This window comes from Pelophylax lessonae (genome assembly GCF_965119305.1).
Source record: "Pelophylax lessonae genome assembly, chromosome: 13".
Taxonomy (NCBI): domain Eukaryota; kingdom Metazoa; phylum Chordata; class Amphibia; order Anura; family Ranidae; genus Pelophylax; species Pelophylax lessonae.
In genome coordinates, this window is record NC_138780.1 from 60,815,836 (window position 1) to 60,835,552 (window position 19,717).

Sequence of the window (19,717 nt, forward strand, 5' to 3'; positions counted from 1 at the left end):
CCCGCCACCAAGTGCAGGTCTTGGACATTGGCATTGGACTTCTTTGCCCAGGACAGGATAATTTCCACCTCTTTCTGAGCTGATCAACTCATTGTGCCTCCTTGATGGTTGACATAAGCCATGCCCGTGGCATTGTCGGATTGCTTCTGACAGGGTGACGCCGAAGTCTGAGCGTCCTGAATTTCAGAGCCCGACTGCACGAATTTCCAAAAGGTTGATGGGGAGACGACTCTCTACCCAAAACCATTTCCCCTGGACAGTGGCTTTCTCCAGAACCACTCCCCAGCCGGAGAGACTGGCATCTGTTGTCACTACCTTCCAGGTCACTGGAAGAAAGAATTTCCCCTTCTCCAGATTTCTGGTCAACAACCATCAATTCAGACTCTGTCGTACTCTTAGCAGCAGAGATATAGACCAGTCTAAGGACTGAACTTTTTCATTCCACGCAGACAGAATGTTGTTCTGCAAAGGTCTGTCATGGAATTGAGCATAGGGAATTGCCTCGAAAGTGGACACCATCTTTCCCAGTAACATGCAAAGATATATAGACCGATATCGCAGTCTTACTATGGACCAAACCCGACCCTTCAGGTCTGAGACCTTTCTTGCTGGCAAGAATACCTTTGCCTGCACCATGTCGACAAGTAGCTTCAGTTATTCCAGACACTGGACTGGCTGTAGTGCTGACTTTGCTAAGTTCAGTATCCAACCCAGACATTTAAAAAAATATATGGTCTGAACGATATTTCAGCATAGAGCCAAAACCGATCGATCTATTAGTAATAGATCGTTCAGATATCCTATTACACATATCCCTCAAGACCTAGTACAGCCAATACTGGAGCTAGGATCTTTGTCAACACTTGATAAAGGAAAAGGAATTGGCAGCACTCCGCGTTGAGTCAAAATCCAGATTTATTGACTGGACATCCAAATAATGACAATCGTGACAAGGTAGACGCGTTTCACACACTGACTGTGTGCTTAATCATTACAAAGAAAAATGGATATAACATCTCAATATGATAAATAAAAATGTGACGATTGGTGTTGGCGCTACCTTTATAAATGCCCCAAAAAAACGTGAGTGGGGATAAAGGGTGTAAAAACCCACAAATGGTGAAATGTGCCAAATGGTGTTATAAAATGATAATCAGAAATGCGAGTCTGGGTGTTTATTACAAATTAAATTATAATAGTGCTGAAAATAAAAAACGTGAGTGTAATAAACTCACAACCATGCATTGGGTGAAAAGGACTTGGTGATTAGTAAATAAACCGTGCCACACAAAGTGTGATGATAAACTGAAAAAACTTTGGTGTGCAAAATCCGTGGTGGCCACTAGGTGGCGTTTCTCCGGAATACAACCTGTATGATGATGAGGGGTTCCCTTTCGGAAAATGATGCAAACAATGGCCGCTGGCGGGAGGCCTAGATGCTCATATAAGAAGAAACCCCATAGTGAATAGTCAAATCATACATAGCATAAAGCAAGGCGTAGATAACTCACTCTTAAGATGATCGAGATCAGAGTACAGTGTGCGCCGGGATGCTTCCGCGTTCCACGGCCGACAACCGGAAGTGACGTATGACGTCGGAGACTCCGCCCTACGCGTTTCGTCACAATGACGTCAACTGGAGCGGCTAGGCCTCCCGCCAGCGGCCATTGTTTGCATCATTTTCCGAAAGGGAACCCCTCACACCAAAGTTTTTTCAGTTTATCATCACACTTTGTGTGGCACGGTTTATTTACTAATCACCAAGTCCTTTTCACCCAATGCATGGTTGTGAGTTTATTACACTCACGTTTTTTATTTTCAGCACTATTATAATTTAATTTGTAATAAACACCCAGACTCGCATTTCTGATTATCATTTTATAACACCATTTGGCACATTTCACCATTTGTGGGTTTTTACACCCTTTATCCCCACTCACGTTTTTTTGGGGCATTTATAAAGGTAGCGCCAACACCAATCGTCACATTTTTATTTATCACTTTCACCTTCTTTAAGGTTTGATTGGGGCAGCTTACACCTTATATTTTATTATTTATTATTTTTTATTTTTCACCCCCCTTTTTTTCATATTTTGAAATCCGTAGCGCTGGTCACCCCTCTTTATCAACATCTCAATATATACACACACAAAAATCCAATCATCAATTAAAAAACAGGTGATACAAATAAGGGGTAAACCATTTTACTAATTACCGAGGACACTGATAGACCCATAAAACATCTATGTGAAACCAGTGAAAAATCAAATGTGAATGCTGTGACACAATTGTGTATGAAAAAATATATAAATGCAAAAAATCTGATAAAATCTAAATATGTATAAACTATGTCTGAAAATTAAATGTATTGTGATTAAAGATATGGATAAAATTACCTTGTTTAATAATATGTGTCAATTATAAAATGAGAATAAAAGCGCAAAAAAATGCACAAAAAATATACAAAAATACAAGGAATAGTGAATATATATATTGATATCTGTACAATCCGATTATGTGAATATAAAACTATGGAATAGTTTGTTATTAAATTTTCAATTTTAAAAAAAAATTTTCTCAAATATATACCTGTAAATCTATTCGTGCATATTAGCTGTATGGGTCAGAAGAAAAATCGATCGTATAACATACACAGACCAAACGATATATGTACAATAAAAACAATTTCGAACAATATGGTTTTTAGAACAAAATAAACACACATGATCCTGTGTATATATGCATCAACCGGTCACCCATAAAAACAATTACAATCATATCGGGGTGACCGGAGAGAGAGATATATAGTTCGAGGAGATCAAGGCTATATACATCAGATTATAACGCTAGATACTGAACAAGATAGGGGATCCATACATGGTAAGATCTAATTGTAGAGAATCCATAATTGGAAGGATATATGGAGGGATAAGGGATCCATACATGGTAAGATCTAATTGTAGAGAATCCATAATTGGAAGGATATATGGAGGGATAAGGGATCCATACATGGTAAGATCTAATTGTAAAGAATCCATAATTGGAAGGATATATGGAGGGATAAGGGATCCACACATGGTAGGATCTAATTGTAGAGAATCCTTAATTGGAAGGATATATGGAGGGATATAGGCCTGGGAGATGAATAACTACGCAAAGTATATTTTATATTATGCAGGATGATGGCCAAACATTTAAGCTCATTATATAAATAGAATATAAAGTATATGTAGTATAATATAAACTCTGCAGTGTTGGCCATATCATGCTATAAACTCTTGGGGACGGACATCGAGATCTAGTCAGAGTTCAAAGGATCCGAGGGACAAAGCTAAATACACCAGACTACAACACTAGATGTCGTGCAAGACAGGGGGTCCATACATGGTAAGATCCAACTGTGCAGAATCCGCACATAAAAATGGGAGATAATTAACTATGCAAAGTATCGTTAATATTATGTAGGATGATGGCCCAACCTCTAAGCTCATTATATAAATAAAATGTAAAGTGAAAGTAATATAATATGAACTCTTTAGTGTTGGCCACGTCACGCTATGAACTCCCAGGAATAGACACAGAGATCCAGCTAGAATTCAAAGGATCCCAGGAACAAAGGATCAACCAATCAAAAGATCCAGAGATCCTGGCCCCCAACTGTGAAAAAACATGCGGCCATGCACATGGGCAATTCCTGCTGTAATTGAATATGGAAATGCAACAAGCTTGGAGGCAACCATGCATCTGGGCTTGTTACCCGATGTCAACGTCCAATCCCAAGCAATGTGTGAAACAAATCACATAGTATATATTTATTGTTATATCGTATCAACACTATTAACAGATTGACATGGGAACTGTAACAACACTGGAGATTAATTCTCCAATGCGTTGCATTGGACGTACACTGGATATGGAGGATTCCAATCATAAATGGTTTAAATCCATTTTATGTGAAGGAGAAAAATACCCTCAGTATCTGTGAATATCCGTATGAACCACCATTTTCTATATAACATACAGAACACACATACGCAGTCTGCGAATAGGGCCAGAAATTGTATATAATATCATAAAGATATATGTTTGCACAAGACCTAATGGATGTATTATCTACAAATAAGGAAATTATGGCTTGGCCGACCCATTGTGCCGTATGTGTGCAGGTCCAAATGAATCATGTCAATGATCGCTGACATCTTCCGATGTATGAACAAAAGAGATTATAATGGTAAATCGTCGGTTTAGTGTACATAAGGATACAGAATACTGACTTCCTAGATATAGGTCGCTATGGATCATTATCTTTTGGATATGCACACATGTAGCTGATGTTTGGAGATGTAAGAAGGCACCTATTCATAAAAATGGGTTACATCCCATTCAAAGTTCATGCCTTGTGGCAACCTAGTTCGCAAGTGGAAGATCCAAAAGACCTCTCTCCTGCATAGAAGCCGAAATATGTATCCCCCCCCCCCCCCCCCCTGGTGGTGTTTTAATTTTTTCAATAACTTGTATGTTCATAGCTGTGGTGTCTCCATTGTGGCACAAGTTAAACTGTTTGGCTACATTAGTTTTTGATTTTTTATTGACGCTATATAGGTGTTCATTGAAGCGATCTCGTAGTCGCCTAATCGTTCTACCCACATATTGTACATGGCAGATTTTATGTGTTAACAAATATATGATATAGTTGGTGTTACAGTTAAAAAATTCACTTATATTATATCGTTTGCCTGTACATGTGGAGACAAATTGGTCTCCCATGAGTATGTGGCTACAACATGGGCATCCAGTACTGCCACATCTATAGTCCGTATTCTGTATCCTTATGTACAATAAATCGACGATTTACCATTATAATCTCTTTTGTTCATACATCGGGAGATGTCGGCGATCATGATTCATTTGGACCTGCACACATACGGCACAATGGGTCGGGCCAAACCATAATTTCCTTATTTGTAGATAATACATCCATTAGGTCTTGTGCAAACATATATCTTTATGATATTATATACAATTTCTGGCCCTATTCGCAGACTGCGTATGTGTGTTCTGTATGTTATATAGAAAATGGTGGTTCATACGGATATTCACAGATACTGAGGGTATTTTTCTCCTTCACATAAAATGGATTTAAACAATTTATGATTGGAATCCTCCATATCCAGTGTCCGTCCAATGCAACACATTGGAGAATTCATCTCCAGTGTTGTTACAGTTCCCATGTCAATCTGTTAATAGTGTTGATACGATATAACAATAAATATATACTATGTGATTTGTTTCACACATTGCTTGGGATTGGACGTTGACATCGGGTAACAAGCCCAGATGCATGGTTGCCTCCAAGCTTGTTGCATTTCCATATTCAATTACAGCAGGAATTGCCCATGTGCATGGCCGCATGTTTTTTCACAGTTGGGGGCCAGGATCTCTGGATCTTTTGATTGGTTGATCCTTTGTTCCTGGGATCCTTTGAATTCTAGCTGGATCTCTGTGTCTATTCCTGGGAGTTCATAGCGTGACGTGGCCAACACTAAAGAGTTCATATTATATCACTTTCACTTTATTTATATAATGAGCTTAGAGGTTGGGCCATCATCCTACATAATATTAACGATACTTTGCATAGTTAATTATCTCCCATATTTATGTCCTTTTATGTGCGGATTCTGCACAGTTGGATCTTACCATGTATGGACCCCCTGTCTTGCACGACATCTAGTGTTGTAGTCTGGTGTATTTAGCTTTGTCCCTCGGATCCTTTGAACTCTGACTAGATCTCGATGTCCGTCCCCAAGAGTTTATAGCATGATATGGCCAACACTGCAGAGTTTATATTATATTACATATACTTTATATTCTATTTATATAATGAGCTTAAATGTTTGGCCATCATCCTGCATAATATTAAATATACTTTGCATAGTTATTCATCTCCCAGGCCTATATCCCTCCATATATCCTTCCAATTATGGATTCTCTACAATTAGATCTTACCATGTGTGGATCCCTTATCCCTCCATATATCCTTCCAATTATGGATTCTTTACAATTAGATCTTACCATGTATGGATCCCTTATCCCTCCATATATCCTTCCAATTATGGATTCTCTACAATTAGATCTTACCATGTATGGATCCCTTATCCCTCCATATATCCTTCCAATTATGGATTCTCTACAATTAGATCTTACCATGTACTGTATGGATCCCCTATCTTGTTCAGTATCTAGCGTTATAATCTGATGTATGTAGCCTTGATCTCCTCGAACTATATATCTCTCTCCGGTCACCCCGATATGATTGTAATTGTTTTTATGGGTGACCGGTTGATGCATATATACACAGGATCATGTGTGTTTATTTTGTTCTAAAAACCATATTGTTCGAAATTGTTTTTATTGTACATATATCGTTTGGTCTGTGTATGTTATACGATCGATTTTTCTTCTGACCCATACAACTAATATGCACGAATAGATTTACAGGTATATATTTGAGAACATTTTTTTTTTCAAATTGAAAATTTCAATATTCCATAGTTTTATATTCACATAATCGGATTGTACAGATATCAATATATATATTCACTATTCCTTGTATTTTTGTATATTTTTTGTGCATTTTTTTGCGTTTTAATTCTCATTTTATAATTGACACATATTATTAAACAATGGTAATTTTATCCATATCTTTAATCACAATACATTTAATTTTCACACATAGTTTATACATATTTAGATTTTATCAGATTTTTTGCATTTATATATTTTTTCATACACAATTGTGTCACAGCATTCACATTTGATTTTTCACTGGTTTCACATAGATGTTTTATGGGTCTATCAGTGTCCTTGGTAATTAGGAAAATGGTTTACCCCTTATTTGTATCACCTGTTTTTTAATTGATGATTGGATTTTTGTGTGTGTATATATTGAGATGTTATATCCATTTTTCTTTGTAATGATTAAGCACGCAGTCAGTGTGTGAAACGCGTCTACCTTGTCACGATTGTCATTATTTGGATGTCCAGTCAATAAATCTGGATTTTGACTCAACCCGGAGTGCTGCCAATTCCTTTTCCTTTATCAAGTTTTCACGGAGGCGAGCCGGGGCATGCACCTGTGCGAGTCATCAGGCAATTACACCACCTTGAGCAGTGAGTCCTTGTCTTTTCTTTGTCAACACTCTTGGAGCTGTCGCCAACCCGAAAGGCAGGGCCACAAACTGGCAATTATGGTTTCCAATCACAAAACGAAGGAACTTTGATGAGTCTGAAATATAGGCACATGAAGATAAGCGTCTTTGATGTCTAAGGATGCTAGAAATTCCTCTTCCTGCAGGGAGGCTATAACTGAACAAATGAATTACATGCAGACTTTCAGAAACATTCACAAACTGATTCAGTGCCTTGAGATCCAAAATAGGTCTCACATCCCCCTTTGGTTTGGGGATTATGAATAGGTTTGAGTAAAAACCCTTTCGTTTTCTGGAACCTCAGTTATCACCCTCTGAGCTCTCAGCTGGTCCAATGCCTGAAAGAGAGATCTTTCTTTTAGGGGGATCTGTTGGTATACTTGACCTCACAAACAACCGAAATTCCACCTTGTATCCCTGTGAAATGGTGGAGACAAAGCGGTTGCCTTGAATTAACTCCACCCATACCCCTGAGAACTGTAGGAGCCTTCCCCCCACCCATGTGAGTGGGGGCGCCCCTTCACTGAGAGAGCTTAGAGGAAGACTTGGCTGTTCACTGGGCCCAGGGCTTTTTCTGACCTTGCCCCGAAGGTTTGGGACTGGATGCAGACGGTTGAGGCTGTCGCCACTGCCTGGCATTGGCAGCACTGGTATTAGGAGTGTCGGGGATCTTAAAAGGAAGGACGCCTGCTCTTCCTCTTTACAGGTAGCAACGTACATACTTTTGGATATATCTATCCAGATTATAACCAAAAAAGCTTTCTCCCTGAAAGAGAAAGCTAGCCAGTAATTTTTTACATGGTAATTCCGCAGACCAGCATATGCACTGCCAACAGAGCAAACTGTGAATTTTGCCTTATGGAGTTCGTAAGAACCTCTACTGCGAAACACAAACTGCGAGGTAGATCTGACAGACCTTCCACAGACTCTCCTTAAGAAGGAACTGTCTCGGCCACTCGTTTTATGCGGTTTTTCAAAGACTCAAACTCCTATGGCTGCTACTGCTGGTTGTATTGCAGAGCCTGCAACCGCAAAGGAGGCTTTCAATAAAGATTCCAACTTTTTATCAGCTGGATCTTTAAAAATCTGGGCATTATCAGCAGGACAGGTTAAATTCTTGTTAACCGAAGAAATGGCTGCATCCATAATGGGGAATTTTCCATCTCTTAGAAAACTTATCCTCCATAGGATATAATGATGAAAACCTTTTAGGAGGAACAAAACATCCTATCCGGATGATCCCAGTCATTATACACTACTTGCTCCAAGAGTGGATGTATGGGAAATGACCCAAGACTCTGAGGAGGGCACAATGAGCCTAGGGTGGAAAAAGAGGTTTCAGTTGTCTCTATGGGCGGAAGTTTTAACTCCGCCCGGACAATCACAGCAAGAGACTGAATAAACAATCTCTGGGATTGAGAGGCTGATAGATTCCTATGACTCTGACTCCCCGGAAGAGGAAATTTCAGCTTGACCTTCTATAGCAGGGATCTTAAACTATGGCCTCCAGTTGTTCAGAAACTACAATTCCCATCATGCCTAGTCATGTCTGTGAATGTCAGAGTTTTACAATGTCTCATGGGATGTGTAGTTCTGCAACAGCTGGAGGGCCGTAGTTTGAGAATCCCTGTTCTATAGGGTCACCCTCAGCTACATCTTCCACATCCTCTGCCCAATCCTAAACTGATTCAGGGGGCTACTCAGGAGAGGGGGATCTAACCCGCTCCATGCGGTGCTGCAAATATGTCAGCAATCCTACCCTCTATGCTGACTAATGCAGATGCCAAATTGTCCTTGGTAACATAGGCTGAGGCAGAAGTACACGGAGTAGCTACTATGCCTGACAACCGTAATGGCTCAGATTGGCTAATTGGCTTATCAGGAGGAGTAGACACTCCTCCTTTGTTGGTTGAACCAGATGGACTTGTGTCTTTTTTCAACCTGACTATGTAACTATGTAACAGTGGAAGCACTACTAGAACCTTCAGGGCCTGACGGTGGTATAGTGCCCTTTCCAACTGTGCTCCCTTTTGCGGGCAGACATTGCTTTATAGCAAGACAAACTTGAGGTACTACCTTTGAAGTGCACTCAAGGTCTGTGCCACGTTATAGAGCCTAATGCACAAAACACTGATAACTCAAAGATACAGGACCTATTCGTGCCAATAACACACCCACAGTGACTCAACAGAGATGCAGCTGCTCTGTGTCACTTTCAGCCTGTGACAAAGGCTAATGTGTTGGAGACAGTTCCTAGCGGAATGCGCCCATTTATGCATGTGCGGCATGGTGCTTTGCGTCCACGTGCACGCCAAATCATGTTAGAATACGTCCACCATGCAGCGTACACCTGTACTTAAAGGGGAAGATTCCCAAACGCGATTAGGCCTACGCCATAGACACACGATCAAGGCAGAGAAGAACATGCGGACTCTTATGCACCAGGGCGAACAAAACAAGCAAATGGGGAAAAGAGCAGTTTAGGCTGAATCTTGTTTGTCACAGCTGATACTTTTCAGGTGACCAGCTCAGGGTAAGAAACAGTGCAACAATATGCTTTACCATACTTTAAACATACTTTGCATAAACCTGCTACAAGAACATAATTGCAAGCAGAAATACACTTGGCACAAGTCTCTGTAATCTTATTAAAGGGAACAGTGCATAAAATATTTACTTTTGCAATTTTTCACCTTATTTAAAATGGACTCACCAGTCCTGCCGCAGGAAACTGCTATAAGCAAGAATCCAATCCCTTCACAGGGAGCATTGTCTTAGAGACCTTCAAGGACTGGGTCCCGATATATATAATAGGGGCCTCGGCCTTGGACCTGAAGAGCACACTGCACGGAGCGGCTTTGGGGTTTGGTATCTCAAGGGTCCGAATCCCAGGGTCCAGCACCTAAAAATGACAGCCTTACAGGCAAAACCTTGTGCCTGCTTCCCGAGGCTCGGGTACCATCCTTTCAGTCCATTGACTGTTTTAGATCTTTGCTTGGGGTATGTTAGCATAAACTTCTTTCTTCTTTGAAACAAACATGTGGAGCACCTCTCCACAGTGACCTTCACCTTTTAGACACTGGCGAAAAAACGGAGGTACTTCCTGCGTGGGAGGAGTTATATAAAGGTCATCAGTTCTGATTGTCTGCCAGTGTCCTTCACCTATAGGTGGACATATAACAGATATGTTACGATTTACGGTTCTCTGTCCCGTGATGTACGAAAATAAAGACTACTTTCTGTGGCAGTGTAAGCAGAGGAATCTTCCTAAGTTTTCAAAGGGAGGTTTTTGAAGAACAGACAGTACCAAGATTGGCCCTTGAGACAGCAGATCGTTCCTGAGAGGAAGTCTCCAAGGAGCATCGGCGACCAACCTAACCAGATCTGCATACCAAGACCAGTGAGGCCAGTGTGGGACCACCAGAATTACTGGAATCCCTTCCACCTCAATCCAGCGCAGAAGCTTTTGCAGAAGTTTCAGCGGAGGAAGCATATAGATCAGCCGATACTAACCCCAAGGAGCCACCAGTGCGTCTGTGGTGTCGGCCAGAGGATCCCGAGACCTGGCTACAAACCTCTGTATCTTCTTGAGCCGAGAAGCAAACAGGTCTACATCGGGTGTCCCCCACCGGACACACAACAGGTGAAACACCTCCGGGTGCAGGGGCCATTCCCCCTGATCCAACACCTAACGAATCAAGTTATACACCTGCCAGTTCTCCGCTCCGGGCATATGCACAGCGGAGAGGGCTGGAAAAAAATTTTCGGCCCAAATTAAGATCTCGGACACCTCCCGGGCCGCCAGGACACTCTTGGTGCCCACTTAATGATTGATGTAAACCCCAGCCCCGGCATTGTCTGATTGCATCCAAACTTGACAACCATGCAGACGATTTGTCCAGTGACTCACGCAAAGCTTTATCGCTCCAAGTTCCAGAATATTGATCGGAAGTCTTGACTCTTTCAGAGTCCAGGTCCGCTGGACACAATGCATTTCAAGTACTCCAGCACCCCCCCCCCCCCCCCCCGCCGGACAGGCTGGCATCCGTGGATACTACGGTCCAATACAATGGAAGGAAGGGCTTGTCCTGACACAGGGCCAAGGAACAGAACCACCACAGAAGAGCACTTCTTGCGTTTTGACTCAACCAAACAGATTGTCCAAAGATTTTGGATCCTTGTTCCACTTGACAAGAATACCCCTTTGCAGAGGTCTCGTGTGGAACTGAGCAAACAGAACCGCCCTGAAGGTAGATACCATCAGGCCTAGAGCTCGCATGAAAGTCTGCAATGAGGACAGAGTGCTGGATAACAGCGACCAAATCACCCTCTGCAACTTTTGCAGCTTTTCCGGGGGAAGAAACACCCTCAAAGAGGCTGAGTCCAGAGTCAGTCCCAGATAAACCATTTTGGAGGCTGGGACAAGAGCAGATTTTCTGAAATTGATGTAGCATCTCGTAGCTCCCTTAACCAATCTAAAGATAGGCGTAGATTGGACGTAAAGAATCTGTCCGACGGTTGGGAACTGAATTTTGATCTTGCAATCTGATCGGAGCAGCTTGTTGGCCCATTTGTCCTGATTCAAAGAGGTCCCTGGTTCTGGACAGAAAATGGAGACGTCCCCCCACCCCAGATACACGTGACGGCGTCCCTTCAGGCAGACGGAGATTTGTCTGCAGATCTGGAGGGGCCTGTTCTCGGCTTACCTGTCCACGTCTTCTTGGAACCCCCGGATGACCTAAATGGCTTAGGTCCTTTCACCTGCGTGCAGCAGGTGTGACGGTACTCACCGTCACTGGGAGTGAAAGACAGAAACTTAAAGGACATTGAGAATATGGTTTGGATCGCTTCAAATGGGACAGTGATATTTGTCAAACATGTATCTCCAGAAACATGTGAAGACTGCTTCACAGAGTCAGACTTCTAGCAGATGCAAATATCATCACCTCAACCACCTGTCTTCCAAACATTGTTGAATATGCTGATTTACTCACCTGTTATCTACAACGGATTCTGTGTTTACACTTATGATAATGTGCATTGTATTTCAGGAGCTTGAGGTTCCTTAACTTGTACAAGCGAAAGTTGTCGGCTAGCTTTGTATGGGGGAGGCTAGGATATTTGATATCTAGGTCCATGATTGGGAGGAAGCGGTATACTGACAGAACTCCACAGAGACAGTGTGGGTCGCGGTACACTTACAGATGGCACGAAGGGGCCGTCTGTGTGCTGAAAAATAAGGGCCCCGTCTCTTACGCGGTGACTTGCCCTTAGCGGATAGAGGAAGAAGAGTACTCTTCCCACCAGTTCATCCAAAAAAGATCCAAATAGGTGGTCCCCCGTAAAGAGGGGATCTGATAGAGCCTTTTTAGAAGCCTGGCCTGCACACTAGCTTTTTAGCAACACCATGCATGGTTACCATTATTGCGTTTTGGAACAACTCCACTGACTCACAACAATTTTGTCACAGTAGGCAGGAAAAGGGAGTACCTTTGCCGCTTTTAGGAGATCTGCAGTAAAACAAAAAAGGAATCATCCTTACAGCAGAGCACACGAATGCGTGGACGCAAACCCAGTAGAGTCTCTATATGCAAAGCTCACTGTGAGAACATAACAAGCAAGGGAGGTCGCTGACCACATTCCCCCAAGGAGACACAAGCTAAAGTTCTACAAAAAGACCCCTATTAGACCTACAGTAAGGGTCGCTCACCTTAAATGACATAAAAAAACATAGCCCCCTAAAAAGGGGAAGACGGGTTCCGCCGTGACGCAGATGCGCAGGTAGAGAACCCCCACACAATGCCCCCTTGGCGCCAAGAGGCAGTCCATATGGCCACCCCCCTGAGGGGGGGGGGGGGGCGGATGCACATCTGCTGCTTTTTCACCCCAGTCAGCAGCTCAAACAGCCTGGTCAACAGCTCGGTCAGCAGCTCGGACAGCCAGCCAGGAGTTGGCCGCAAAGCCGCAGCCTAAATTTGGGGTCCGATCCAGTTGCGAGTCCGCCGTCAGCTTATTCAGCAGCTCGGTTAGGAGCTCAGTTAGGAGCTCGGACAGCCTGGTCAGTGGCCCAGACAGCATGGTCAGTCACTCAGACAGCCAGCTCCTTCAGTCGCGAGTAGGCCGCTAGCCGCGGCCTCAATTTCTCGCCCGATCCGGCTGCGTGAGGCATCCCCCAGTCAGCTTGGTCAGGCACCTCATCTCGGTCAGGTACCCGGAGAGCCGCAAGTAGGCCGCAAAGCTGCAAACTAAAATTTCGGCCCGACCCAGACACGTGAAGCGCAGACCCGCGGATGAAGAAACATCAACTACCCCCAAGCCGATAACCACTACAGGGAGCCCAAAGGACATCCCTGCCCCATTCACTAACCCCCAGGGGGACAGGAACTTGCTCAAAGACCCCCGTGTGCGATTCGGACAGCCAAGACAGCGACAACCCCATCCCCCCCTTATTGGAGACGTTAAGGATTTAGGATATCAAACCTGAAACCCAGTCCGGCTGTTCATTGCAGTTCTCTCAGGAAAATAACTAGCTAAAAAATGAATTTGTGGCTGGTGGATGTCAGCGTTTCCTGCGCCATTCACCACCACGAGGTGACAGACGCCATAGCTGGCGTCTGCACGCTCCTTCGAACCACTTGGCATGGCGTGCAGGTCTATAGATGCTCTCTTTTCTCTGCTATCATCATATAATGCAGTATTCTACTTGTACTCTCATATCTATTATACTCACACATATTTGCTTCAGCAGCAGTATACATGGACATCAAGGGACATTTCTTCACACATACCGATTTCATCTGTCCCCCACCTGCTCTCCATTGGGGTGTCCTCAACCCCACACCTCCAGCTCCCGGACCATACCTTTCACCACTGCCACAAAATAACAGTACCTTTGTATTCACCTTGGCTCAACTTACTTGTAAGTACTGATCCCTAGGATAGGGTCCTTCATGAGTTTTTACACTCCACTAGAAATTATGTATACTCCTATATTAGACAATGATATTTTATGTACCTTTCAGATATGTCTATGAGCATCTACTCTTGAAGAGGTGAGCTGTGTTCTCACGAAACGCGTTGAGTTTCAAGATGCTTTTATTTCCATTATATGCTATTTCTACTGTATTTACAAGCATGTATATATTCATGTATTTATGATTGAATTATCTGACATTTATATGTGGTCATATATGAATTTTTTTTTTTTTTTAATTTCCAAAAAATCCACTATTTTCAGTATATATCTAGTGGCCCCTTGTGTTCACCTCAATTAAAGTCCCAGGGCATTTTTTTCCTTTTTGTAAATTTATATTAGGGATGGCACTGTATCACTGGCAGTACCGGACCATTTTATCCTTTTTTGTAGCTAAAAAATTAAAACATTTTTAACAAAGGTTCCATTTAAAATAAAAAAAACACGCTAAGACCGAAGTGGGGGCAGCATAACCCATTGGTTAAGAAGAATATGGAGATGCGTCTGTCAATGAACGATAGAGAAAAATTGTTTTGGTAGAGTTTTTCCAGCAGAAAAAAACAACAAATGCTCCTAAATGCTAGTAACACCTTTTTTGAGCTTTTTATTTTTTTCATGTTCGGCAAAAATTGCCATTAAAATGCTAATGCTTCAAAAAGTTATTAAAATGCTACTGAAAGCGGTCACAAAAATGCTATTATCACCATTTTATTCAAGCTTTTTATGAGCTTGTGAAAATCGCTAGAGTGCATGGAGCCTTAAATAGGCTTTCTGCCAAAACAAATATTTAGGAATCTTCACGATGTCGCTATTTTTCTTAATTTTGCTCCATTGCTTCCTAAATTTAGAAGTGAATTTAAGACCTGGTCTACCCTGTTTTTTTGTGAATAGGAAGATGTAATGTCATAAAACAAAATGTACTTCGCAAAAACTTTCGAACAATCCCTACAATCACTCCTTCATTTTTTTTTTTTTTTTTTTGACATAACATCTATATTTAGCACTGTACATTCATATTGGCATCCAAACCTGCTAGAATTAGCCACACTATTTTCCACAGACCAAACATTTTCAGTGGAATACCTATACCAGATATCAAACTATCATCTAGCAGCCCATCTTGCCCGAGCTTTGGACTGGTGCCGACACACTGGGATCAATGAGTTCCCTTTCTGGGACCCCACTCCCTGACCTTTTATGGTGCTCAAAATGTATACAACCAGATATTTGATCTCAGCCGACTATCACCGCAACATGGAAGTATTGTACAGTAAATCGAGCTTTAATACATATGAAATTGCTCCTAGCCCATCACCTCTTTTACTCAAATTGATTAAACAACCCTAATTTCGCCCAGGGACACTATAACCCTGCTTTTTCTACCTCGTTTAAACAAGATACATTTTTAGCACAACATTTTATCAAAAATTCTAGTTGGTTATCTGCTAATCAAACTTTATTTTTTTGCATTCTCTGCCAAAGGCCAACCGATTCGGACATCTTGCTAAGTTTGAGGGAGAAAGCCTAGCTTCAGACCGTTCCCCAAATACTTATTTCCACAAACTTCTCATTTTAGGATCACAGACTGCACCTCGATTCCTATATTTATAGGAATGTGACCTTAATATGGAACTCTCACCTCAAGGTAAGGCCAAAATTCTAACCTTTTCTTTTCATTCCTCAATTAGTACCATGTTAGGAAGCTGGTTACAAGTTAATGTCTAGATGGTACCGTACTCCCAAATGATTACATTCCATTTTTCCATTCCCCCCCAGATATTTATTGGCGCTGTAAGACACCTCAAGCACACCTGTTCCACATATTCTGGTCTTGCCCCAAGTTCATAACCTTACACAAAAACTCGCTTCTATCCTTCAAGATCCAGGTTTTCCAGGCCATTACCTTTGACACCAGTTGGATGAGTTAACCTTTTTAAGATGTCAATTTTACCCAGGTTTCTATATCTGTTTAGACAGACACCAACACCTATACTGAGTGCCTTTCTTCGTAAACTAGAGAATATAAATATGTCCTTTATATGGAAGGGTGCTATACCCGGAATAGCCAAAGCTACATTACAGTTACCTATCAACCAGCATTACCATGTTTTAATAAACACTATATTGGGAGGCGGTTCTTGTTTTAGTTACTATCAAGTGGTGGTTCTCAGATGAGCTGGCTATCCCTGCAGCCACCTTGGAGGCAGCTCTACTTGACTCCTCAGTTACCTAACTTGGTCCATCGAGGTACAGCTCTAGCCCTAACATCACCTTCCCTATTAGGAAAACTCTTAGATTATGGGAAACTGTCAGGGCTAAAGTAGAGAAGTCTGACTGCTGGTCCCCCATATACCCCACTGTGGGGCAATCCGCTATTACTACATTTCAGATCCATTCGGGATCCTGTGCTCTGGGCCCGATTTGGCTTTAAAATCCTTGGTGACATTGTATCCCAAGGGTAGTTACTAACTTCCGATGATCTTAAGCTGGGGCGTGGCCTACCTAATCGAATGCTGTTTAGGTATGTCCCACTACGCCATGCCTTCAGGGCTCAATTCCCCTGTCCTATAACACTGGTGTGGTACATGATGTTAAAGGCCTCCTAAGGTCAGTTGATGGGGACAAACCTCTTTCGGCTCTCTACTCTTTTAGCAGGTTTGGACAACTCGAAGGAGTCACAACTATTTCCGGTTTGGAAAACTGATACACCTACATTGGCCGATGATGATTGGGAGGGGAGCATAAAGCAATACCTTCTGTTGATGATCTCTGCACAGGATAGATTTGCCCAACTTAGGTCATACATAGGGCCTACTACTCCCCTGTTTGACGTTCAAGAATCTATGCCTTTAGGGAGGCAGGCTCTACCCAAATGTGGCTCTGATCCTGGTGCATTTCTCCATATGGTCTGGTTGTGCCAGACCATATGGAGACCATACTGAATATGGATGCAATCATCTTATTGATTGGAATGTGTGACACTTTAGAGGCTTCCCAAACTAAAAAACAATTTGTATTTTTAACCGCCTTTAGTGCTAGAATGAGGATCTTCAAATGGAAAAAGGCTAACTTCCCCCCGAGAACACAATGGGAAACCGTAGTTAACGCAGCCCTGCCACTGTAAAAGTTAACGTACATGGGACAAATCTACCCCAAAAAATTTAATAAAATTTGGGTGGAGTGGGTCAAGGCAAGAATCTAAAAAAAAAAAAAATCTGCAATGAAGTCTGGTCTCCCAATCTACATAAATAACCTAGAGGGGATATTTTTGTTTTTCCTAGGAAAAAGGGAAGTTTTTTTTTTTTTTTTATCTTGCTGTTCCTCTTACTCCTCCTGTACCCACAATCTGCAGTATACAGTAAACCCCCGCTCCATCGCGGTTCAGTTTTTGCGGTCCCGGTATATTGCGTTTTTTTTTTGTAATGTTATTATACTATATAAATCATTAAAAATGAAATATTTTTGTGTTTTCCATAGCTCTTGCTATGTCTCTCAGTATCTTTTATGTGTTTAAATGAGTTTCTATTGTTTTAAAAGTGTGTTTAAAGACCTTAAAATGCTTTTACACGTACAGTGACAGTAAAAAAAACATGCCTACAATGGGTTTTTCTATTTCGCGGATTTTCACTTTTCGCGGCTGGGTCCGGAACGTAACCCCCGCAATGGAGGGGGGTTTACTGTATCTTTAAAACCCTTGTTACAAAGGCCAAACCGGATCACAGGAGATTGCTTTACTTAGCAATGGCTGTATACTCTCCCTAAATTTCATACAAGTTACCCTGTACTATTGTTAGTAGCACGCAACTTTAATATTTATTCATATTATTTACATTACTAAAAACTGCTATACACTAGCTATACTCTTATGTTGCTTCAGTGGACTATATTCTTATTCCAACATACAATAATTAAATCAGAAAAACAAACTAAAAAAGTAGCCATAGTAGTTTCAAAACAGAAACTAGGATGAGCTTTGTTTGTCTTGTACTGCTCCTGGATGTAAGCTACACTTGGAGTCTCAAGCAGCGGGCAACTATTATTAGGTGTTGCTACAGAGATCAGTTGCACCAATGTGCATAATCTCTTAAGAACTAATGCCACAATGTTTTTAGCCTTTACTTTACCTCTGAACTACTGATTGGAGTCTTCTCAGCTACCGTCACCAGCTTTGATTCCATTGCCATCATCTGCATATAAAGAAAACATTTATAAACTCTGGCTACTGACAAAATATGTAATGCATGTAATGTCCAGGATTTCTCAATAAAACATTATAAAGGTAATTCGCAACAAAGACATTAGACGCAATGAAGACTAAAAAGTTCCCTTTTTTTTAATATAAATAATGTTCTATACTATTCTCTCTCTCTACTGTTCTATGCAGACTAAGCCATCCAGCAAAAGTGACAGGGGCTGGGACAAACTAGCACCGCAGGGCTGAGCAGTTGGTGCAAATGTTTGAATTAAACATTGTATAGAATACTTTTTTGTGCCCTGTTAAATATGGACAAGATGTGTAAACCTGTATTTTTATATTATATGACTATATTCTCTTCACAACCAGGTCACAATAATGTATCTCTATCGTCCGACAGACACAGATCCATATTCATTACTACTGGTAGTAGGGTTATGCTCCTCCTAGGAATAGGCACTAGGCAGGCAAAAAGCTTAACCACACCTATGGGTGCTGTCCCTGCAGGCATAACCTCTCACACTTTGCTATCATCAAACAGTTTTGTTCTGCCTAGTGTTAGGAATAGGACCTAGCTCCCTGCTGGGACTTCGGTCTTGGCTGTAACAAGGAAAGTTTGTGATTTTTTATTTTTTCACCAGTTCGTTCCTGAGGACCAGGATCCAGAGGAACTACAAGCAACAGTCGGCTGTGGTTTTCGCACTGGATAATCTAGACCCTAAAGGTCTCCCAGCCCGGCCATTGAGCATGAGCAGGTTATAGTCCAGAACTAGGCTTCGCCATGACAGTGCCCCGATGGATGGCGACGAGCCTACGCGTGGACAGTTTCGCTGAGACGCACATGACCTGGAAAGCCCTGAGTCGCAGATTCCCCCTTGGCTGACAGCACCCCAATCCCAGGTGGGAGTTGATCTGTCTCAGAGTGGCACCCACCTGGTACCATGATATGGTGAGTAAATGTTGCCCCCTAAAATCCCTAGTGGTCCCTGGGTGGTCGTGGGCCCCTCCCTGGAATGGTCTGACCTCAGGAGCTCCCTCGGTTCCCTGGCACCTCAGAGAAATAGTCTGGTATTCCCATCGGCATTCCCCCACCCCTAACAGGTTCTTACCTTGAGGGGCGGAAATAAAACAGCCGTTATGGCGCTTATTTGAGGGGTGTGGGTGGTTCTGTGTGGGTCCCTGGTCAGGGACCTTTATATGCCTATTGTTCTGGGACCTCTTTTGGGAGGTCCTAGAAAACATGGCGCGCCGTGAGGGCTGCCGTTTTGCTGTGGTTTATAAATTCTATGTTCCCATTATGATTGCATGGGCAGTCATTTTATAAAATTCCCTATTGAGAAT

The 19,717-nt window shown here is 42.2% G+C and overlaps 1 protein-coding gene across 1 annotated transcript in view; it reads right to left on the reverse strand.

Annotated features, from left to right (window-relative positions):
• NUSAP1 (nucleolar and spindle associated protein 1) overlaps positions 1-19,717 on the reverse strand; it is a 588,385-nt gene that overhangs the window by 198,349 nt on the left and 370,319 nt on the right. The window contains exon 6 of the mRNA XM_082242852.1: positions 18,306-18,368. Coding sequence (XP_082098978.1) covers positions 18,306-18,368 — 63 coding nt within the window. The remainder of the gene's footprint in view (positions 1-18,305; positions 18,369-19,717) is intronic.